Source organism: Anastrepha ludens, chromosome 2 (assembly GCF_028408465.1).
Source record: "Anastrepha ludens isolate Willacy chromosome 2, idAnaLude1.1, whole genome shotgun sequence".
Taxonomy (NCBI): Eukaryota; Metazoa; Arthropoda; class Insecta; order Diptera; family Tephritidae; genus Anastrepha; species Anastrepha ludens.
Window position 1 is genome coordinate 91,647,581 of NC_071498.1, and position 22,291 is coordinate 91,669,871.

Genomic DNA, 22,291 nt, shown 5'->3' on the forward strand with positions numbered 1-22,291 from the left:
TTCGCCTTACTGCACTTTTAAGAAATTCGCTTTGATGAAATTTTTTGACAACTGTAGCTCATTTACACGTGTGGGGTTTGTTTTTAAATTTTCGCGAGATTGCAAATCGAAGAAATATTTGAAAATGAAAAGAAAAGCACAATTAGAAGCTGAAACAGATTCCGAATATTATTCGGACGATAAATCCGATGAAGAGGTAAGCACTTTGCATATTTTTCGAACATGTAAAATTTAAAACAAAAATTTCAACAGCTTCAGGAAGCGTTTGCGCGTGGCGACCTTAAACCCGGCTTAAACATAGAATTCAATGCAGAAAAGAAGAAAGTCAACAATATTGTAAGAATAGATAATTAAATAAAGAAATTCATTTTAAACATATCAACATTTACAGCCACAACTGTTGTCCAAAGCTGATGAAATTAAACTAGATTTGCCATGGGTTGAACGAATGGATATGGTAAACGATTTGGCTCCTTTGGCACCTGAAATGGTCATACAATTAGAAAAGCATGATCAGAAACGTGTTAATATGTTTAAAGGCAATGCTAAAATTCCTTACATACGACCGGAAGAAGATCCGGTACTAAATGATTTTAAGCGAGAAATGCTCTTTCATCGCCAAGCTCAAGCTGCAGTAATAGAAGGAATAAAACGTTTACACGAAGCAGGAATTGTTACACGACGTCCCGATGACTATTTTGCCGAAATGGCAAAATCTGATGAACACATGCAAAAGGTGCGATCTAACCTGATGGCAAAGCAGGAGGGTCAAGCAAAGTCTGAGCGCATTAAACAAATACGTGAGCAACGCAAAATGGGTAAACTACTTGCTAAACAAACAAAAGTACAGCGGGAAATGGAAAAGAAAGATATGCTGGATAAGCTGAAGAAGTTCCGTAAAGGAAAACTTAAGAATCTTGATTTCCTTGAAGATGCCAAGGCTTTAGAATCGCAGAAGAAAAAATCGGGTGACAAACGGAAACAACGTAATAAAAAGTTTGGCTTTGGTGGTAAAAAGAAGGGGCTAAAGCGAAACACAAAATCTTCGGCGGGGGGCCTGGAAAAGGTGAAAAACTTCCGAAAAGGTTCTAAGGCGTCGAGCAGTGGCAACAAACGCTTAGGTAAATCACGTCGAATGAATGCTAAATCAAGGAAATAAAATAATAGTTTAGAATTTTTTAGTTAAGGCATATACATTTTAATAAACAATAGGTTTATAAATAAAACAATATCATAATTTTTATTTAGCTACTACTGTTCCTTCTTTTTGGACTTTTTCGATTTTTTCCTGCATTCTTCGACTTCCAAGTCTGTATTAGTTGCAGCTAGCTCAAGAGGTCTTTTTTCTTTTGTTTTACGCTTATTTTTCTTTTGTTTTAAATTGTCTACATCAACTGAGGCATTATCACTTAATTGAACTATTTCTTCTTTTTCATTTTTCCCCCTTTTAAAAGTGTCCTCTGAGGTAGATTGGGAAACTTTAGGTTTCTTTTTAACAGAAATGCAAGTTTCGGTTGCAACTAAGTTTTTAGACAGTTCTGAGTCGGGGTCACCACCTGCTATATCTTCCTCCTTTTTACTTTTCTTTTTGCGCTTAATTTTTTTTGAGTCTTTTTCGTCAGGTTGTCCTACAGATTGCTTCTTGCGTTCTTGCATTCTTGCCAAAAGTTCTTGTTCTTGTTGCTCTATTCGTGACAACTTTCCGCTTAGCTTTAAGCCATGCCGCGCTCCTTTATGCGCCGTTCTTCCTCCACATGCCCGAAATAACTCGTCATCCGTCAGAGTTTTGTATTCTGTTACGGATATGTCGGCGACGGTAATTTTATTTGGATTCTCTCTTTCATCGCCAGATTTGGTAAGAGTGGCAGATTGAATGAAGTTATCATACATCGCATCACTTGTAATGCGACCTTCCTTAGCTTTCTTCAATTTCTTCAGCGAATATCCCTTGGTAGATATTTCTACGCTGTCATGTTTATTCTTTAGATCCATGCTTACGCCATTTTTCCCAGACTTCACTTCCACATTGCCTGCAGCTTCGTTGAAGACACGCTCCCACCAGTGATTGTTAAAATCACTGGCCGCTTGATCTGAACCCAGACCAGCATTGTCAAATTTCATTACTGCTTTGAGGGGTTTGACAATGCCATCGCTATTCTTTCCCAAGCCTTCTCCTTCTTTCCAGCCGTATTTATTTAAAATATTGCGGGCGAAATCCATTGCAACTTTTATTGTTTACTTGCACGAACGTGTAGTGTTGTTCCGATAACAACAAATACTCGATACTTTGTTAAAGCACTGAGTACTTTTTGTACTCGAGTGCTTCATGCATGAGTCAAGATACTCAGTACGGGGTTAAGGTACTGACTTGCTTTTATTTCAAGAATTTTTGTTTTCAAATCGTCTGAATCATACTGAAGTTCTTCGATAATACTTGTACATCGGAGCTTAAAAACTGATTCGGCTCAGTACAGTTTTATAGTATTACTGCTATAGCTACAACTATAGATATAGGACCCTATATTCAAATGTCTTATGATTTTTGGAAGCACCACCGAGCTTGAGCAATAAAAGATTTTGATGAATTTTTGAGATATAATATATAGCAGCACCAAATTCGGCCGTAAGGAGTAACCCGTCAGAATTAGAAGATCTTGGACACAATTCCAATCCTTTATAAAATAGCAAAGAAGTTTTCTTCTGTGAATTTTAGAAGAATCCGATAAAAGTAAATATCGAGTACATGACGGTATCGGACAACACTTCTTGAATGATAAAAGAGGGTTGAGAGATGCCAGACTTAGTCTTTTATAATTGAGTTTTTAATAAAATTCATAGGCGAATCCCTTATATCGGGGATTCTGCTGTTTCCGTGGCGCCGCAATCTGACGACGGATTCTTATAGAACTCGACAAAGGAAAACGAAATGAAGAAGTAAAATTTTTTGATATTTCGCTTAGTTTTCGAGATATTTAATAAAAAAGGTCTCAAAATGCCCTTTGGAACTTCACTATAATTTGCCTATTACACTATATATTTTTTAACACTTCAATAGAATTCACGAAATATACACTCACACGCGTGTTTTTACTTATTTTTATCCTTATATTCGAATTATTTATATTAAAATAAAATGCAAATGCATTTGTCCATGCAGTGTCTTTCCAATTTTAAACGCGAGTAAGAAGAAGATTGGAATGACGGCAGTATGGTATTGCCGGATGCCTGCGAATGAAACAAAAATATGAACAAAAATTAAGTATTTAAGTTTAGTGTTAATGTTGGGGATGGGTGTTATTGTGCCTCCTTACTACATACATGCATATGATGTTTTAATTTTGGGTTCAATGGTTTTAACACGGAAATCAGTTCTACGCAAAAATACTGTGGATTGCGTAGCCGGAGTTGGACTGATGAGGGTTATTTTTTTGAAGCGCGGCCGAAGGCCGCCCATGCGAAAAGGAGTTATACGCAAAAATACTGTGTTAATTAATTTAATTTTAATTACTTTATTATTTTCTGAGATACGCTTAATATCATGGTTTTTAAGTTTGAATGAGTTGTATGTTTTTATTTTCAACTTAAAATTACAGAAAAAAATACTGCAGTTTTACAGTGAATTTTCTACTGAACATCTCTGCATACGAACTTCGTTTTTATTTCAGGTGTACGGCAACACCAACTTTGCGCTAAATTAGTGAACTTTAACATTAAATTACTCGAAAACTAAGCGAAATATCAAAAAATTTTACTTGTTCTTTTCGTTTTCTTTTGTCGAGTTCTATAAGAAACCGTCGTCAGATTGCGGCGCCACGGAAACAGCAGTATTGCCCTTATATCGAGACTTTTACGATGATCGTAACTGAATTAAAATTATTTTGCGAAATCAAAGCACATTGAATAGCATTAGGCCATCTGGTTTGATTTTTTCTATTTATTTTATTATTTATTGCTATAACTGTAAATCTTTCCTTACAGATTTTGACATTTTAGGGACGAAAAATGCATAGCTTTTGTTTTTTCTCTACAGGTAGTAGTACTGTTCAATGTGCCTGGGCGGAAGTGGAAAAAGTAGGAGTGGCAAAGGTCAAATTAAAACATTTTAATATGAATGAATACGCGCACATCCATCACAACATTTTTCGTAAGTCTAGATAACTGTATTTTTTTATTACAAAAATTTCAGAAAATGATTTTTGATTTCTGAATATTTCGGAAAATTATTCATAAACTATACGAGTATTTAGTTAAAAACAAAATTTCACAAAGACATACAATTTTTGTGACTCATAATATATTTTTCCCTTTCAGTTCATCAAAAATGGACTTATTAACTTGTTAACATGTTTTCATTTAAGTTTTTAATGTATTGTTCACATATTAATTAAAATTCAGTACTCTTTCTAATATATGTATGTTGCACTTCGATACTTGTTTGCGGAGAGCAGCTATTTCAGTCAACGGTTATCAGCGAAGTGATAAGCAGTTTAATTGTTCACGGTTTATGTCTGCGCGATTTCAACTCATTTCATATTTAAATTAATTATTGTTCTCAATTAGCATGAATACAAAATCGGTATCATTTCCATTATTTTTACTTATTAGCATAATATTAATATTTTGTGCCGCATTGCCAAGAGTGGAGATTGGGGATTTGCAATTACAATATTTAAAACGAGCTCGCCGTCAAATCGATATAAATTTGTCTGCTGAACATGATGACAAAGAAGATGAAACAGAAATAGCTTTAGAAGCTATAGCCAATCTGTGGCGTAGTGCTGACAGTAAAACACAGATTGAAGGAGCAGCCAAAGTGGTACATAGCAGTAGTTCGCAGCGCGCGGGAAATACACGTTTTTCAGGACGTTTACATGTTCATCACGATTACAGAAGAAAGTGATTTGGTTAATTAGTTGGTAAATGGCATTTTTAGTTGAAAAATTATTGTTTTCAACTATATTAGTTCAGCTAGTTATTAAGATAATATATGCAGTATTTACTTACTAAATAAAATGTATACCATGAGCTAATAAATAAATTATTTATTGATTCATCGTCTTAGAATACAGATTACAATCTACATTTGCACATACATACATATACCATATACGTATTTATATTTAAAAATATGTTGTATCAGCAGCTCTACAAATATTAAATTCGACTTAACTGTTATCAGTGCGCCGATAAGCTGTTCTAAATAGGGTTTTTGGTGTCGATTTTTTAACTTTTTCTTCACATAAGCCACTAAGCAATTTTTGACAAATATGAGATTATCTATTGTGTTTATTCATATTTTAATTTTGTTGCGCTGTGCAGCCTTGCAGCGGATGTTATCAGAAGAAAAATCCAATCCAGAGAATTACTTTGAACGATTTCATCGTCAGCTTGATTTAATATTATCCGCTGATCACGATAATCAGCACAAAACGGACATTACACTAGAGGCATTAGCAAACCTTTGGCGCAGTGCTGATAGTAAGACAACGGTTAATGGTGGAGTTAAAGTGGTTCGTACCAAAAACACTTTGGATACAGATAGCACCAAACTTTCAGCGCGTCTTGATTTGAACTTCGAAATTGGAGGAAAGTGAATTATGATGTGAGCTAATAAGCAATTTTATTGTAATATATTCCGTATCTAAATTTGTAACCAATATTAACGAATATATTCATATTAAATATAACTACACTCGTAAAATGTATTGCTAACTAACATGTTTTATGTTTGTATTTCCATTAAAGAAGTAAATAATGTTGTATATTTCCGATTAACATATTGTGAATGTTTTAAAATTATTGCACTGATATACAAAAATGTATGTATATTTCTAGTTTTTATATTTTGGTATTTACTCTTATCAAATACTTATAACTTTACACACTTTATGTCATCCATGCGAAAATCTGTACGTAGTGCCAAGAGCATCCTAATTTCTTGGGGTGTTAAGCGCCATGAAGGGGTCTCATTTTCATTTTCAGGGCTCCAGTAATCTGAAAATTCATCCACCTTTTCCAAATTTAATATTGTTGCTATCTGTGTTAGACGTGTCATTTTGTCGCGCACAGACCATGACGTAACTCCAGTTAAATATGAACTGAGTGCACGAATTTCCTGGTCGAGAATAAGACCACCCAGACGATTGAATGACGTTTTCTTTATTGCTCTTTCCAGCCTCGAAGTTGTGTCTGACGCCAAAATGCTTACGAAAGCATCGAAATTCCGTGGAGTTAGTGCATTTTTGAATTGACTTAAGAAACCATCGAGTTGCACAATAAGCGTTTGGATAAAGGTTTCACCAGCTTCGTAATCGGCCAATTCTTCTTCGGATAAAATGTGACTGTGGTTAAGAAATTGATCAACCCAGGGATTCAAGCGCGGTTTAATTGCGCTCGATCTCAATTGAGTCATACCAAAATTCACACAGGCTTTTAAGGTATCCCTTACAGTTCTCAATTCAGAAATGCAACTATCTACTATCCGCCGCTCAGTAGCTGATATTGATGGAAAGGAACTTTTAATATCCTGCTCGATTGTTTCCCACAAAGTTTCGAGGTATTCCGTTGACATATCTGCATTATTTAGGCGATTAATAAAGTTACTGCGTGCTTTTTCGCTGTCGTTTGATTGCAATTTTCCATGCTGAACTGCAATTTGGATGGCACTATAAGCCAAATCTGTATAGCCGGAAGGATATCCATTTTTAAGTGGAATTTTTAATGCGTTTATAAAATTGTATAAACAGGAAGCAGCATTGTTGATTACAGCACACAATCCGTTAACAGATTGTGTCGTCAGCGACCGGCGAATACATTTTCGCAGAATATAGAAAACATCATCCACCATAGAAGAGCACTGTTGACCAATTTCAAAAGTGTCTAAAGATATTGCTTTATGTACACTTTCTTCCATAAAATGCCTCTCGAGCAGCAGGTAAGTACTTAGTAGTTCCTGCATTTGACGACTAAGATCTGAATTGCTTAAGAGCGACGTTAAACGTTGTGTCTGACGTTCTTTCTCGATTTCCTCTGCATCACTGGCGTCAATGTCCGACTTTACTTTACGCTTTAAAAACCTGAAGTACAGTTCCACACGGGAATGCATGATTGTAAGCTCTACAATAATTGGGTCAATATCTTTTGGTTGCGGTTTATCTGTGTTAATAGGTGGCTTTTGATATGGACTAAGAGATGGCATATTGCCACCCGCAGAGCGATTGTAGTCGTTGATTTGTTGAATTATATCGTGTATACGCCTATTTTTGTTAAACTCCAAGACAACATTCTTCACCTCGGAGTCGCATTCATTTTGTAGCAATATAGCTAAGGTAATTAGATATCCGGACCCATAATACGTCTCTATTATGGGTTTATTCACTTCAATTACTCGTGCGAAATTTTCTAGTAAAGTTGTTAAAGTATCTGCAAAAGCAACTGGCAAGCGGTTCTCCGCCTTTGCTATATCCAATGAAGTACGCAATTCTTTCTCTGATTTTACAGCCAATTTCATACATATATATTTACCGAATTTCTCGATACCATCATAATGTATTCCCAATAGCGGAAATAATTTCAAAAAGCGCTCCACAGATGCCAAGTCATCTTTATTAATAGCTTCATCAAAACGCAGCATTACAAGTCTGCGCATTTTCTCCGTTGCATTTTCTAGTGTATGGACAGCATCGCTTACAGATGTCACTGAGCCACTTGAGCCGACATCACCAGCCGTACGCTGTAGCACATTTTGGTCGATTGATAAAAAGCGTCCAATCAGTGCAGATCCTTTTTCATAATCTTCTTCATCAATTGCTTTCAAAACACCTTGACTACAAAGTTGTAGATCTATCAAATCGTGTACACGTTGCTGACATTCAGATGCGCGACTCCGAGCCAAATCTACACAACGTACTTTAGCACTTACTGACTCAGCTAAATTCGCAGTATGTGAAATTTGCATACTCAATTTTTTTGTATCAGTACCCACTGTATTTAAAGCACCAAGAAAATATCCAATTGCACTCATTTTGGATTCTATTAGTGACTGCTTGGACAACAGATTTTCCAAATTGCAATTGATTTCATCCTCTTCCTCTGCTATTTTCTGCAAAATTGATTGGATATCCTCCGTGGTACTAATTTCGGCGTTGGATAACATTTCTATTTAGAAACACATTTATAATTATGCTTTTGAAGTTTTTATTGAAGAAGTATCAGGTTAAGTCCTGGAATTTAATAATTTAAAGTTATTAAAGTTTTAATGGGGTTGATGCAAAATTGCAATATATTGTCGTGTCAGTAATGTAAACAATTTCGATTACAGCCTTTAAATTAATATCGATTATCGGTGACATATTTAACGTTTCATATTATTTGAAGGGCCCTATTCCTCTGAATATATAAAATTTAAACCAAAAAAGGCTCTTGATTGTGTTAACAATTCTGACGTGAATTTTTTATCCATATCAAAACCGCTCTTTTAAGGGGCCTGATGAACTAGTGTTGTCTGGTAGGGAATGAATAAAGTGTTCTATTAAATTTTGTTTTAAAGGATAACTGGAAAAAAATTTTACTGTTAAGATTCGGGCTGTAAAAATCTTTAGATTTAATAACCAATATGAATATTAAGGCGTTTATAAAATTTCTTTACCATTTAAAGTGAAACTTGTTTTTCCCGATTTACACAAGGACACATTTTGAAGGGAATCATTTTGTTCGTGGGGGTTTTGTTTCCCGTACTGGCTTGGTGTTTGTTATTCTTATTGTCCATCTTAAAGAAGTAAACGTTAAAATCAATAAATATTGGTGAAAACAATTTTGCCTGTGTGACCGCGAATGAATATAAAGAGAATTTCTCCAGATGTCTGTGTATGTAAATCGGGACTTTCTAAACAATGCAATCTACACTTTTTTTACTACTGCCATAGGTCCAGCGGTTACTCACTTAAACTAAGTTCATATATGTATTAATTACCAATAAATCCACAAAACTAATCTATCTGTTCGCATATGGCAGATTACTTGCAAAATTGAAAATCAGCTGTCAATACTATTGTGAAAGGGTTTTCTTCATAGAAATAATTTTGGTAGAATATTTCGGTGTATTTGGTTTGTTTAATTATTATTAACGACATAAAGAAAAGACAAGGAGAAGAAATAGCTAATTTAATTCCGCAATTGGCTGCTAATAAAGAGTTTGAAGAAATCCGTAAACGACGTTTACTGAGGTTTCAAATAAGTATGGCAGCCATACGCATTCGAAATTCAATACTACATTTTATAATGGTCCTTATTATGAGCAACATTCGATCTTCGACTGTAGTCGAAAGTGCTGATCGAATGAATTTTTATTTGGTATTATGGTGCTCATTCGCTGAAGAATAGGACTATTTTGAATTTCGATCGCTCCACGCATTTACAAAAGATAAGCTGATACAGCAAATCAAATTAGAAGAAAAAGCGATTGCGTTGAAATTTTTTGTTAACAACATTTTTAAAAGTAAAAAAAGTATTTTTTGTGAAAATGAGTATAACGGAAAGTAATAGATGTCCTGGAAAGTAGTAGTATAGAGGCTGATCTGCAACAAAATATAGCAAATACCGGATTCCATAAATAATTGGCTGTGTTGATGGCACGCATATTAAAATTGTCGCTTCCAGGAAGAAGTTCAGAATTTGTATTACAACAGGAAGGGATTCTTCAACATTAATGCTTCGATTGTAAGTAGACATTGGCATATACTTATGAAAATATGAGTCATAAATTCCAAGTGCGAATAATGTAAATTTTAGGTTTGTGATCATACAATGAAAATAACTTATATAAAGGCGAAAAATCCAGAGGCTACTTATGATTCTATGGCTTTCAACATGTCGCCATTGAAAGCGCATTTAGACGAGCAGCATTTCAATGGCCGTCGCAATACTTGGCTCCTCAGTATGTAATAAACACCAATTGAAATTCCGTTTTTAATAATTTTTGTCTGTCTCGGGTGATGCTGGATACGTTCTAAATCCATATTTAATGACGCCGTTCAGAAACTTTGAGGAAGGGTCTCCACAAAGGACATACAAGAAACAACATGCTAAAGCGAGAAGTATAATTGAGAGAACAATTGGAGTCTTTAAAAACCGATTTAGATGTTTGTTGCAGGCAAGAGCTCTCCACTATTCTCCAAAAAAAAAACAACACAAATTATTAATGTGTGTGTAGCTTTGCACAACATTTGTCTGCTTTACAATGTTCAACTTCCGGATGAAGAGTTATCCGATGAGACCCTCAACGATGATGCTGGAGATATTGAAGAGGAGTCAAATAACGGAGAAGCAGAAAACATAAGAAATGAAATTCTTAGAATATTGTAGAAAAAACTAAAAAGTATTAAATAAAAACCTTTAAGCCATAGTTTCTTTCTTATTTTTGTAATAAATTTTCTTTATTCAAATATTCGTCATTCGTCAGCCCATACCTGCCAAGGGAAAATAAAAATTTATTTCTACAAACATCACAAAAAAAGCACTATTAATCATTTTGCTGCCGTTCTAACTGGTGGTCCCAAGCAATTCAGCTCCGTTGTAAACTCCTCCACATTTTATTAGAGTTATGTCTGCAAACCTGTTTTCTTTGCCGGCATCCATTTATTTAGTTTTTACTTTGACGTTGTTCTTTACACGCGTAAAAATAATGATCTATTACACAGAAAACATAGGGCTGTATGTAAAAAAGTATGGTTATTATCTAGGATTATTTTATAATCCTATTTACTTTCCTTTTTTAATACTTTCTCCAACTTCTAATTCTTTTCCACTAGCTGTAATTTTAATTTTAATTTCGATTTTACTGTTAATCCTTTTATGTAAACTATTCTTAAGGCCAATTAATAAAAATAAATAAATAAATAATCTCAGATTTTGACAGTGAATTTTTTATGGGAAATCTTGCTTTGTAATTAGAATTGGGAGTTAAGAACGAAAAAGTAGATCATCTACTTATATGTGAACGTATTATTATTTATGTTCTTTGACGTCTATCGATAACGATCATAATTACAAAGTCAGCCCTGTCACAGCTTTGTTTGATTTTTTCATTCGATTTATCGTCAATTTTCGAATGTGTCTTATTCATTTGATATTTGAGTAACTATTTGAAAATGTCCGCGCACTTGGCAAATGTTTACGCCTCCTTATTACGTAGATATGGTGAATCTTATACACTCATATATACTGAACCCTCATCCTATTTATCGAAGATTGTTGGACGGGAAGAATGTGACGGTAAAGTGGTTTTTTTATATTTAGAGGTATGCTAAATAAATTTGTGTGAGTATGTTTTTCGGTATTAATATTTGTACTTAAGGACCGGAGTAAATTGCCTAATGTGTACGAATCTCCGACAAAACTTCTCTTGAAAAATAATGAGAATGCTGGCAAAACGGATATGGACCTCACTGGTAGTCCACTGAAGGATGATTGTGTAGTAGAGGCGATCGAAGACATTTCAATAAATATACACTTGGAAGCGTTAAATCCCTGGCAATTGCAAGAGGAATGCCACAAAGGGATTAATGTAGAAAAGGCTCGTGCTATCCTGTGTAAGGAGGAACTCCAGGCTACAGACCCTGATGCAACAGGTTCTATTTGGATACTTTGCAATGGAGCAGATGTGGAAAAAACTTTGATGTTGCAATATGAATTTGTATCAGGATATTTTAGTCGTGGAATAATTACATATCTTGGGATGATACCTGCCTTCGAAGTGAATACGCAATCTCTAATGCGCCAACATCTGGCTCTCATTTCACGAAATATACTCCCACAAGTAGAAACGTATATTGAGAATACATATCAAATCAAATCTCACATATCTGTATGCTGCAGTTGGTCTTCGACGGCAGCATTACCTTCTTTGGTTGATTTAACATCATGTGATGTTACTTTGCGACAGACATTTCGTTTAAGCTCCTGCAATGAACTGACTGAAGATTTTATGAATCAATTGCGCATATTGACCGTAATAAGAAATGATATATTAGCATACAAGAGTTTGGTTAATGTTGACGCTGAGGGACGAAATGAAGCTTTAGTGTACCGGTGTGGCTGGTGAGTATAATCTTTATCTTTATATCTTCATGATCTCAAGGCTAATTTAATTCTTTGGTAATAGTGGCATTGATATGGATGAGTTGCGTGAAAATATTAATAAAGCAGTTACAGAAATTGCAGGATTTGGTGAGATCGACTCAGCAGAAAGCGGAATTGAATGCGACATTGAAGCTGTTGTGCAGCGCGTAAAGTTCAGGCGCCTCACTGATCTAACGGATAAGTTGTGGGAGATTTTGAAACGTAAGTTTGAGAAACATAAAAAAGATTTCTAAATAGACGCAGCGTATCTTTGATAGGATGTTCCTCATATAAAGACCTAAAAATGGCATTTACAATACTCTTCAAATGTGCGGCTCACTGCAATATTGTGGTAAGTGTTCCTGGAAAAGATTATTTATTATTTACATAAATAGTTAAGCATACATGAGCGCAAACCGCTAGAAATAGCAAGCGCTTAACCACTAACAGTTGAGAAATACTAAAAGCTTGACTATATATTTAAACTTGGTTTGTAATATAATTCTACGAACTAAAAAAAAAGTCCTACAAGTGTATGCAAAATCAATTGAACTTATGGCTCTGGCTTTCCTTTTCCCCTTCTCCTGTGTTTATTTGACTTGCAAAGAATACGCCAACAAACAAGAATCGACTGGCAGAAATCATTACCGAGGTTGCCAATAGACGCTTGGCTATACCGTGTCTCACGGGCACCGAACCATTGGAATTGTTATTGGAAATCGGATTGGAAAAATTGTACAAAGACTATGAGCTCATATTTGATGAAAGTAAAATATGTAGTGCAAATGATTTGAAAAGCAAAAGGTGAGTGTGATGTCACACAGACTTTGATGTTATTTCATTCTTAACAATTTTTTGCTTTTCGACAGTCTCTTTGATTCGCGCCATAACGATGAGAATGAGGTAATGCCGAATGTACGCAAATCGCTGCGCAATGCTGTGCGTCCAGATGCGGTGGCGATGCGCAAGACATTGCTGCACAATACAGCAAAGGGTGCTAATAAATTCCTACACGAAGATGGGGTAGGCTTTAAGAATAGCAATTTTGATGAGATAGAAACAGCTGAACGTCTTGCGAAACTATTGCAAGTGCATTGTGCGCTAGAACATTTACTTATGATACATGTCAATTTGAATTTGAGTAATGGTAAGTGTGTTTAATTTCTTCTTGGACATCTTTTTGCATTGCGTTCCCATTTTTTTATACATTATATTTATTTAAATATTTGATTTCCAGTATATAGTGAAGTTTGCGAGCAACTTTTGAGAAAACCACCACGGTTTCACGATAATATCGATGAACGCCTGGTAGATGAAATTGAAATATCGTTATCAGCACACGATGTACGTGAACATTTGGAGGGGTGAGTTTAATATATGAAAAGCAATTGATTAACATATATGCATATAGGTATGTGTTTGTAATTCAATATTTCAAATGCTTACAGCAAAGATCCGCATGTGCGCCGTATTTGCATGCGTTCGAAAAACAAATTTCGTGAAGTAAAATCGACCTTCTATTATAATATGGATAATATTTGCCCACCGAAAATATCGGAATGTTTTCAAGCAGAAGGTAAGCTGAATTTCTAATGGAATCTAAAATGTGTTTGCAATTATTTTTATTACAGAAAAGGATATCACTAAGGAAAATACATACTACAGTTGGCTTTATCGTAAAATAAAAACTTTACATTAATAAAATATTGTTTAAGCGAATTGAATAAGAAATTTTCAACTAATAAAACACATTTCCACGTGCTAGAAAAACAAATCCACCTTTTATTATGGTAAAAGTTATGGATAACCTCTGTTAACCATATCAGAAAGGTTTCAATTAGGTGAGCTGAATTTTTAAATTTGTATTTATGACTTGTTTGAGCAATTTTTTAATATAGAAAGCAAATTATTAAGGAAAATATATATTCATTTGAAGAATTGAGTATACTTTTATTATATAAGAACTTTTTAACGTTACCATGACAGTCGGTTCTACGTTCTACCGGAACGACCCGGATTTATATCTGGCCAAGGACTGTCACTCCAGCAGCATTCCCCGTGCATGTATTGGGATTGTTTCTGCTGCTACAACAACAACAACAGAAATTTTTAAATGTGTAACTTACAAAAATTTGCAAAGCGTATTATGTATGCCGGCATTGAGGGATAAGTAAAAGTTGCTAAATTACCAAATTCCTAATTCTTCTAAGATATAATAATAAAGATGCCAGGCAATAATAATAGGATAAGTTGTTTTAATTTAAACTTTTTGAAAATAAGTATAGAAATAGAGATTGGTTTCAAATGCAACAACTAAGGGGGGTCACTGATAGAGCGAATCCTATTTTGTTTTGTTCGCGTTATTCTAAACAATGCTAACAATTAAAAAAATGTATATGTTTATATTTATATACACATATATTTATCAATATAAAGGGAAAGCGGTAGTACACTCTCTTTCGAAATGTGGCTTCCAGACGCTTCCAAGTTTGGCAAAAAGTTGATGCAAAAGCAAATTGCGTCGAATGCTGAATTCACACCTACGAAAGTAAAAGAATATAAATAGTGTAAAATGCGAATATAATAAAAGAATATGCCACAATATGGTACAATCCAATTAGTGTGCAGGTTAAGCTGCTTGCTTTTAAGTATTTGAGGTGTGCTACGGAGCAGACAAGTATCAGAACGACAGTTGAAGTGATGAGGTCCGGACGTGTCTCAGTATAAAATAGAAGACCAAAAAAATTTAGTGCACATTTGCCAAGTTGCATAAAAAACACACACGTGCATACAAAAAAATAGAATATCTAAATTTGTGAAAAAATCCTGAAGTGTCCTGTTTCAATAACGGAAGTACATACATACATCCGGTGTAGTAAATGCAATGCAAAGGGAGTAATAAAAAGAGGAGCACGAAATTCCCATCAGAATAAAAAAGAAAGTTGCACATATTAATGCAAAAAAGTGTTGTATCCTTTTGAGGGAAATTCGAAACGCAACGACTTGCTAGCGACAGTTAAAAGTGGTTGAAAAATTTTGAGGATTGGAAAAGAAATGCATATAATCTGAAGGCTAATGCTGTTCACAGTGTAAAACGAAGAAAAAATTTACAATGGTGCGTATGTGTGTTAAGAAGGATATTTTACTACAAAGGATATGCGACTTATGGGTTTATAATTTTTTGTTAAGAATAAATAAAAAATGCTAAACGGAAGTTGTCTGAAAGGATTTTTTACAGTAAACTGAAATGCAATCTATAAAGCCCTACAATTTTGTCGCGTATCTAATTTCAAACGGTAAATGGTTGCACTTTTAAGGTTTCAGTGATGTTGTTGCGTACTAAGGATATGTGTAATATCAGTTTGTAATAATTTTTAAAAGTTACTAAATAGTAATACTGATTAATTGCTCAGTGCGTTGGCGATTTAAAAATCACATATAAAGATACTTTACACAAAAAATATATATACATACGTATATCCTTAACAATTTGGAAATTATATTTAAGGACATAAAGTTGTTTAACTGTTTTTTTTTAATTAAGTATATTTTTTAATTAAATATTTTATAATTTTGCGTTTTGCAAATTAATTTGTAATTTTTAACCTCAACGGGTAAGGAAGTGGTAAATTTGGCCCATACCGAACTCCATATACACCCGTGGATAATCCTTTCGCGGACAATCAAATTTTTGTACAAACATAGGGGCAGGACTGCATTCCCCGTCATTAATTATTGCAACAAATATGACAAACCTGTAACTCCTGCAGTTAATGCGATATTATTTGACGGTTTCCTAATATTTGTGTCGCAATGAGTTTTAATTGTTTCAAAATTATGTTTTACAGAAAAGAAGTTACAGTTACTTTAGGTAAGCTCGAATATGTTCTGACTCATAACAGCAAGACGGGCATACCTCGTCAGTTTTTAGTTCATTCATTATATCCGAAGAGATAGCAAGTGCCGCACCGAAACTTAACTTACCTGGCTGTTAATTTTTGAAATCAAACTTAAAGGGCATGAGGGCTATAGCTTGTAATAGCAGATGGACGGACGCCTAATTTTCAAAATTCATCATTTGTATCAAATTTTAGCAATTTTTCATTTTATAACACAGATATCACATTTGATTCATTTTGGGAATATTATATTACAATACTTGCGAAGTGGGCGTTGTTATCTATCGAATTCGTCTACTTTCTATACCAACGCATCTTGGACATAGAATAATATGCAGCTCAATAAATTTTAGGGTAAACTATTTCTCTTCGTCTATTTAACATATCATATGTGTCGAATTTGAGCCAAATTGGGTCATAAATACGTTTTTTACGGATATCTTGAACTCAATTCCGCCCATTGGCGAATCGTGCGATTTTCTTTTAATTGGATTGAAGAGAAACTTTTTCAGTTTATTGGTCACAATCATACATATATGTACATATATAAGATATTAAGGCATAATAATGCAATTATTACACATAAATACTAAATGAGTATTAGTATTTTTTAGTAATTTAAAAGAAAAAAGTATTTCCAGTTAATAAAGAACATAAGATAATATGTGAAGGAGATGCATGCACGTCCACCTTGAGATGTGTTGTGCATTTACTGCGCCAATACTTCATCCAGAACCAGTTCTTTTAGAAAACCTAAGATGGTATTGTGTTGGGCTAATCGTAGTACCTCTCTTCCGGCTATACCAGATGTTTAATATAGGGTTTTTCAGTAAGAGCGCTTCAACTTTTGACCTTTTTTGAATAAAACACAAACGGTTTGACCTTTTTAACTATTTTTTTTTTATTATCGACTTTGAACATATACATCTAAGTATGAAATTCGATTTCTTTTGCATGACCACCGCGTGCACGTTTACGAAGTCCAATCGTTGAACCCAATTTTCGACCACTCTTTGGCATAAATCGGCCGAAATTCCAGCAATTTCGCGTTCAATATTGGCTCTGAGCTCACAAATCGTCGCCGGCTTGTTACTGTAGACCAATGACTTCACATAACCCCAAAAGGGGACGGCTTATTAAATGGACCGTAAAATGGCCGTAATGCTCTTAAAGTAGCAGCAACAGAACGATTATTTTCATAAAAAATTTGACGATTTGCAATCGTTGCTCAAGTGTGTAGCGTTCCATGATGAAATGTATACTAATGAAGTTTACAAATGACAAGCGAAAAATAAAAAATATTGCGTCGTTCACCCTCCCTATCGGAAAAAAGTTGAAGCGCACCTATTGAATAACCCTATATTTACTTTTTGAAATACTTTCGAACTCCGACAGCAAGAATGATGGTGTGTCTCTGGGATCCGAACGTAGAATTGGGAAGAACCGGTAGAACTTATACCAATTCTGTGTCACCGACTTCGTAGTTTGCAGAGAGGACGCCTTTAAGCATTTAACAGCATACACACACAAAAGCACTCTGGTTCTTGTTGTTGTGCTCCATCCATATACGGGAAATGCTGCTGAAGTGACAGTCCTTGACCGGATATAAATCCGGGTCGTTTCGCTTACGTACAAGCGACTGTCGTGGGAACGGCACTCTAGTTCTACGAGTATATATAACGGTAGGTCCAGGAAAAATGCGGTTTCGACGGGTTGGCTTTAAGAGGGCATGTGAATAGGTAGTTAGCGTCGTGCGGTGTACCTTCACATGCCGGACATAGATATTATATGTATATTGAGCATGTCTTTGTCAATTATATGAAGGTCTTTGATAATGAGTAGTCCTTTTTCCTGCTTTAACTTTCTCGATCCGCGTTTTGCAGGATGTAAGTAGAAACATAATTTTTCAATACATATATGAAGTTGAAGTAAAGCAATCGATATTCGAAAATCCAAAGAAAAATATGGGCATGTACGAGTTGTAACAATTGCTGGGTTGCACGATTTTTTAAAGTATCGCATTTGATGTGAGATTCTGGCAACTTTGGCAAAAACGTACAGTCCTAACTGCCACGAATTCGGCTATTGTTTTGCGCATCTCTTAAATCAGTAGCATACAAAACTTTGTGCCTCATGCTCCTCTTTATCATTTTCAATAGTAATTTACTAGTTACTATCAATAACGAAATTATCAAGGGAAATATTTACGGAAACCTATCTATGCAAAATAAGTTCCGAACATCAGAAAAGTATCAGCTTAGCATTTGCAACAGGACTACAAACATTTACAAGTACTGCTTTTTATTGATATATTTTTTATGTGCTTGCTCGAAAGCCCTGTGTGGCTTATTTACAACGAAGTTTTGAGCTGGAATATATGTATGTGTCCCAATGGGTTTGATAGTGGGCTATATTTGACCTAACTGCATTTTTCACACATGTATTAGAAAATTTCTATGGTCAATGAAAATTATATTTAATGTGTTTTTTTATTGCATACAGTTGAAATAAAAGCAAATAATAATAAACCTTAGCTTGAAATTTTTTAAAACTATTTTAATTACATTTGAAAGAATTAGGAGCTTACAAACATTCTGTGGGAGAATAATGTCCTTGGGGGATCGAAAGGGTTGATGAATAGGTAATTCGAATTTTTTATTTGGTAATGATTTATCTTGGCTATAGAAGGTATAAAGAAATTGAAGGGAAAGTACTTGCTGAGTCTCTCTTTTAAAATATTTATAATATTTGAAACAGTAAATATTACCGTTTTCAAAAACGATTGATTCCTTGAGCACCATTAACTTTCCTAAATAAACAGCCGTTCGTGCTGACATTGCTCTACGAGGGTTGCCTTCCATATTAGGCGCCCAATAATAAAAAAAAAAGAAATTAATAATGAAAATGGCTTTACTGTTTTTTCAAAATATTCTCCGTGAAAGTTGATAAACTTCTGCATTCGTTTGTACCAATTTTCAAAGCACTTTTGCCAATCAGAAGTGGATATCTTCAACATGAGCTGTTTAAAGGCATAAATAGTTTCTTCAGCTGTTGAAAAAGGTTGACCTCGCATTTTATTTTTGATGTTCAGGAACAAAAAAAAAATCATTATCATCTCGATCTTTTGACTGCTCAAAAACTCTCTGGTTTGAGCAGATAGGAGAGAGCTCGCATAGTCTTGGTGAAGAGGGATCCGCCTTCGGCGGTTGATTTTTCTTAATTCTCCGAAAACTTTTAGTAGACGAGTGGTTGTGTACCACTCAGAATTGACTGTTTTAAGTTTTTCCTAGTGAAAAAACAGGAGTTTTTCTAGAAAAAAAAGGATACCATTTTCTTTGAGGTGCTTCCTCGGCTAACAATTTTTGTTGGTTTAAGCCGTCTTGGAACACCCATACTGTTGATTTCTGTTTGATTTCCGGCTCATATGCATAAATCCAAGATTCGTCACTTGTTACGATGCCATAGATTTGCTCTGAACCATCGAGTCTAAATTTCTTCAACATTTCTTTACACCGCTAAACGGCAATCGCTAAACTATGCGAATCCAACGAGAACATATTTTCTGGGCGACCAAATGTTTATATAATATTGCATGCATTTTTGGATGGCCTTAACGAAACTCATCTTTCAAGGATCGACGGCGACGTTGGAACTTGCTGTACCAGCGTTTTACAGTGGCTAAGTGTGGAGTTTCAACGCTAAAATCGAAGTCATCATCGAAATTATTGCTCGAAAGTTTTCACGAGTTGATTCCATCTTTCCGAAATCGAACAGAAGTTGACCAAAATGCGGTAAATTGATTAAATGAAAATCGATAAGCGATTACGAATGACGAATGACCGTGACAGTGTATTTCATTCATGAACACTGCCTTAGGATAAACAATCATCACTTCAAACGTTTCAGTTAAAGTTTAAAAAAAATTTATATTAGGTGTTTGCTTACGATTTTGATACCGAGAACTAAGATCACTAATTTAAAAAGTTTTGCTTACATGCCTCAACCTATCAAGCGTTTTTAAAGCAGAATAAAATTTATAAATGAGTATTTTATAGAATCTGCAATAATATTACCTAGGAGCTTATATGGTAGCTTCCAAGCATAAGAGAGCTTTTTTGGATCAGAATTATTCGCTCATTGTCATACCATTGAAAAGAGAAAAGGGAAAGCTGGAACAGAGAATGGGTAAGGGGTGAAAACAAGAACGAAGACTATCTACGGTTCTATTAATTACTTCGTGCATTGCTGTATTTATCGGAGGTATTTTGTATTAACAGTGAGATCCAAGATACTTCAATCTAAGCCTCGCGAAAGCAGGGTAGCTGCGGAGAACGGGCTGAAATGATTTCATCATCTACCAGACAGCTATCACAAAAGCGACTTGAAGTAATGTCAAGTTGTTGTTGTTGTTGTAGCAGCATAAACATTCCCCATGCTTACATACGGTGAATGCTGCTGGAGGGACAGTCCTTGGTCGGATATAAATCCGGGTCGTTTCGGTAACGTAGAACCGACTGTCGTGGAAACGTACCTTAAGCAAGAAATGTCACGTCTCACCGCATGGATGCCTAATGGATAATGCTTGGCTAGGACACTCACAAAAATCGAGAGCTGAGGCTTTGTATGACCAGAAGGATCTCGCAAGCTTGCATGTTGATGTACTTATCCAGAGCATGCTGTGTCGACACGGATCCATAGATAGTCAAGGAAACGCCAATCCTCTCCATCTCACAAGTCTCTAGTCTAGCATAAACAACTCTAAAATAAATATTTTTCGCATTTATTCAACAGCGCTCGACTTTCCAAAACCTGGGACAAATCTTCGAAAAAATGTCCTTAAAAACAATTTTATTATATATAAGTTTCAGGTCTTCGTTTCCCGAACGTCCCGGATGTGTCACTTCAATGCATTTCCAAAAATTTATTTTAACAACCAGAACATTCACTAGGAACAGTTTTCAAATTATTATTTTCTTTCCATCCATTGCACTTGCATACTTTTGCAGGGGCTAGAATTCTTTTTCAAATTCGGCTATGCGTTCCTCATCATAACGCTTATGATAATGATATGGATGTCTTTGGCGCGCGCCTCGATGCATATGCATGAAATGGACGAAATGCGCTATCCGCCTTGCACACAAAACGCACTCTGCACGTGTTCGAAATCATCGACGGATCTGGGCGTTGTGCACTGCAAGGATGTGCCATTTCCGGCGCTGCCCAAAATGGTGAACGAATCAAAGGTGCGTCGAGCCATGCAGGATGCACGAAAAATGCTACGCCTAAAAGTGGTTGTAAATTCTTATACAAGAAAGTGGTTTGCAGATTGTTCACATTACGAGCATGTCATACTTTTAGGCGCACATTTTTTACATACGCAATATACAAATTTTGTTTACAATTTGTCTATTTTTTTGAGGTTTTTATGCTACATATGGAAAATACGGGTTTGCGCGAAATTGAACCTTACTTCCTGCAATCGACAGGTGAGCTATTGATTCGTATTTTACTTATGCATTCACCTTTTTTATTACACTTTGCACTCTTAACCACTCAGGCATGTATCGCTTGAAAATATATGGCAATCACCTGACGGAAATACCCGACGATGCCTTTATGGGGTTGGAACGTTCACTCTGGGAGCTGATATTGCCGCAAAATGATCTTGTTGAGATACCGTCAAAATCGTTCCGTCATCTACAGAAGTTGCGTCATCTTGATTTGGGTTATAATCACATAACACAAGTGCAACACGACTCATTTCGTGGCCTCGAAGACTCACTGCAAACGCTGATTTTACGCGATAATTGCATTTCCATGCTGATGGCACATAGCTTTTCTGGTCTACTCATATTGGAAACATTGGATTTGAGTGGCAACAATCTTTTTGAAATTGATCCTAATGTCTTTGTGGATGGTATGCCCCGCCTAACCAAGCTATTACTGACCGATAATATTCTCTCCGAGATACCATATGATGCGCTCGGCCCGTTGAAAACTTTGCGAACCCTGGACATATCACACAATGTGATATGGTCCTTGAGTGGCAACGATACGTATGACATTAAATCCACCACAAAGCTTAATTTGGACAATTTGCACTTGGAATATAATCACATCGATATGTTGCCACCAAATTCGTTTAAGAATTTCGACATTGTGAACAGGACATTCTTCGATGGTAATCCCATACACACGCTGAGGGTAAGTAGATGGATGGAGGGAAAGAAGTAGAGAACGTGTACTGTGGTCGATTATTTTAAACATTTAAATTT

General features: G+C 35.3%; 6 protein-coding genes across 11 annotated transcripts in view; 4 read left to right on the forward strand and 2 right to left on the reverse strand.

The window, feature by feature from the left end:
- Positions 1–37: 37 nt before the first annotated feature.
- Positions 38–1,243, forward strand: LOC128854748 (probable rRNA-processing protein EBP2 homolog). Its single transcript, XM_054089107.1, has 3 exons — positions 38–196; positions 253–336; positions 392–1,243. The coding sequence occupies exons 1-3, from the start codon at positions 125–127 to the stop codon at positions 1,157–1,159; spliced, it is 924 nt and encodes a 307-aa protein (XP_053945082.1). The 5' UTR covers positions 38–124; the 3' UTR covers positions 1,160–1,243.
- Positions 1,168–2,730, reverse strand: LOC128854749 (G patch domain-containing protein 4). Its single transcript, XM_054089108.1, has one exon. The coding sequence runs from the start codon at positions 2,218–2,220 to the stop codon at positions 1,252–1,254; it is 969 nt and encodes a 322-aa protein (XP_053945083.1). The 5' UTR covers positions 2,221–2,730; the 3' UTR covers positions 1,168–1,251.
- A 973-nt stretch (positions 2,731–3,703) lies between these two features.
- LOC128854751 (uncharacterized) lies at positions 3,704–5,409 on the forward strand. 3 transcript variants are annotated; one of them, XM_054089112.1, is made up of 4 exons: positions 3,704–3,918; positions 4,031–4,144; positions 4,312–4,916; positions 5,320–5,409. In XM_054089112.1, exon 3 carries the CDS (start codon positions 4,562–4,564, stop codon positions 4,898–4,900), a length of 339 nt encoding a protein of 112 aa, XP_053945087.1. In that variant the 5' UTR covers positions 3,704–3,918; positions 4,031–4,144; positions 4,312–4,561; the 3' UTR covers positions 4,901–4,916; positions 5,320–5,409. The 3 variants fall into 3 exon arrangements, with proteins under 3 accessions (XP_053945087.1, XP_053945086.1, XP_053945085.1); XM_054089111.1 differs by lacking the exon at positions 5,320–5,409 and having other exon boundaries at positions 3,706–3,918; positions 3,979–4,144; positions 4,312–5,064; XM_054089110.1 differs by lacking the exon at positions 5,320–5,409 and having other exon boundaries at positions 3,706–3,918; positions 4,312–5,064.
- Positions 5,170–8,312, reverse strand: LOC128854750 (conserved oligomeric Golgi complex subunit 4). Its single transcript, XM_054089109.1, has one exon. The coding sequence runs from the start codon at positions 8,153–8,155 to the stop codon at positions 5,870–5,872; it is 2,286 nt and encodes a 761-aa protein (XP_053945084.1). The 5' UTR covers positions 8,156–8,312; the 3' UTR covers positions 5,170–5,869.
- Positions 8,313–11,073: 2,761 nt separating this feature from the next.
- LOC128858533 (protein zwilch) lies at positions 11,074–13,887 on the forward strand. Its single transcript, XM_054094907.1, has 9 exons — positions 11,074–11,297; positions 11,354–12,096; positions 12,161–12,339; positions 12,396–12,469; positions 12,725–12,921; positions 12,987–13,264; positions 13,355–13,481; positions 13,566–13,693; positions 13,749–13,887. Exons 1-9 carry the CDS (start codon positions 11,148–11,150, stop codon positions 13,814–13,816), a joined length of 1,944 nt encoding a protein of 647 aa, XP_053950882.1. The 5' UTR covers positions 11,074–11,147; the 3' UTR covers positions 13,817–13,887.
- An 894-nt stretch (positions 13,888–14,781) lies between these two features.
- LOC128854752 (chaoptin) overlaps positions 14,782–22,291 on the forward strand; it is a 28,836-nt gene continuing 21,326 nt past the window's right edge. For all 4 annotated transcript variants that reach the window (XM_054089113.1, XM_054089114.1, XM_054089115.1 and 1 more), the window contains exons 1-4: positions 14,782–15,232; positions 21,023–21,259; positions 21,436–21,502; positions 21,574–22,220. In XM_054089113.1, coding sequence (XP_053945088.1) covers positions 15,230–15,232; positions 21,023–21,259; positions 21,436–21,502; positions 21,574–22,220 — 954 coding nt within the window. In that variant the 5' untranslated portion in view covers positions 14,782–15,229. The remainder of the gene's footprint in view (positions 15,233–21,022; positions 21,260–21,435; positions 21,503–21,573; positions 22,221–22,291) is intronic.

Bases quoted from the DNA above. Each gene is read 5' to 3' on its own strand.
- LOC128854750 (XM_054089109.1), bottom strand. From the start codon at position 8,155: ATGTTATCCAACGCCGAAATTAGTACCACGGAGGATATCCAATCAATT.
- LOC128854751 (XM_054089112.1), top strand. From the start codon at position 4,562: ATGAATACAAAATCGGTATCATTTCCATTATTTTTACTTATTAGCATA.
- LOC128858533 (XM_054094907.1), top strand. From the start codon at position 11,148: ATGTCCGCGCACTTGGCAAATGTTTACGCCTCCTTATTACGTAGATAT. The intron at 11,298-11,353 runs GTATGCTAAATA...TTTGTACTTAAG, and splicing joins TGGTTTTTTTATATTTAGAG to GACCGGAGTAAATTGCCTAA. The intron at 12,470-12,724 runs GTAAGTGTTCCT...TGACTTGCAAAG, and splicing joins CGGCTCACTGCAATATTGTG to AATACGCCAACAAACAAGAA.
- LOC128854749 (XM_054089108.1), bottom strand. From the start codon at position 2,220: ATGGATTTCGCCCGCAATATTTTAAATAAATACGGCTGGAAAGAAGGA.
- LOC128854748 (XM_054089107.1), top strand. From the start codon at position 125: ATGAAAAGAAAAGCACAATTAGAAGCTGAAACAGATTCCGAATATTAT. The intron at 197-252 runs GTAAGCACTTTG...AAATTTCAACAG, and splicing joins ACGATAAATCCGATGAAGAG to CTTCAGGAAGCGTTTGCGCG. The intron at 337-391 runs GTAAGAATAGAT...CAACATTTACAG, and splicing joins AGAAGAAAGTCAACAATATT to CCACAACTGTTGTCCAAAGC.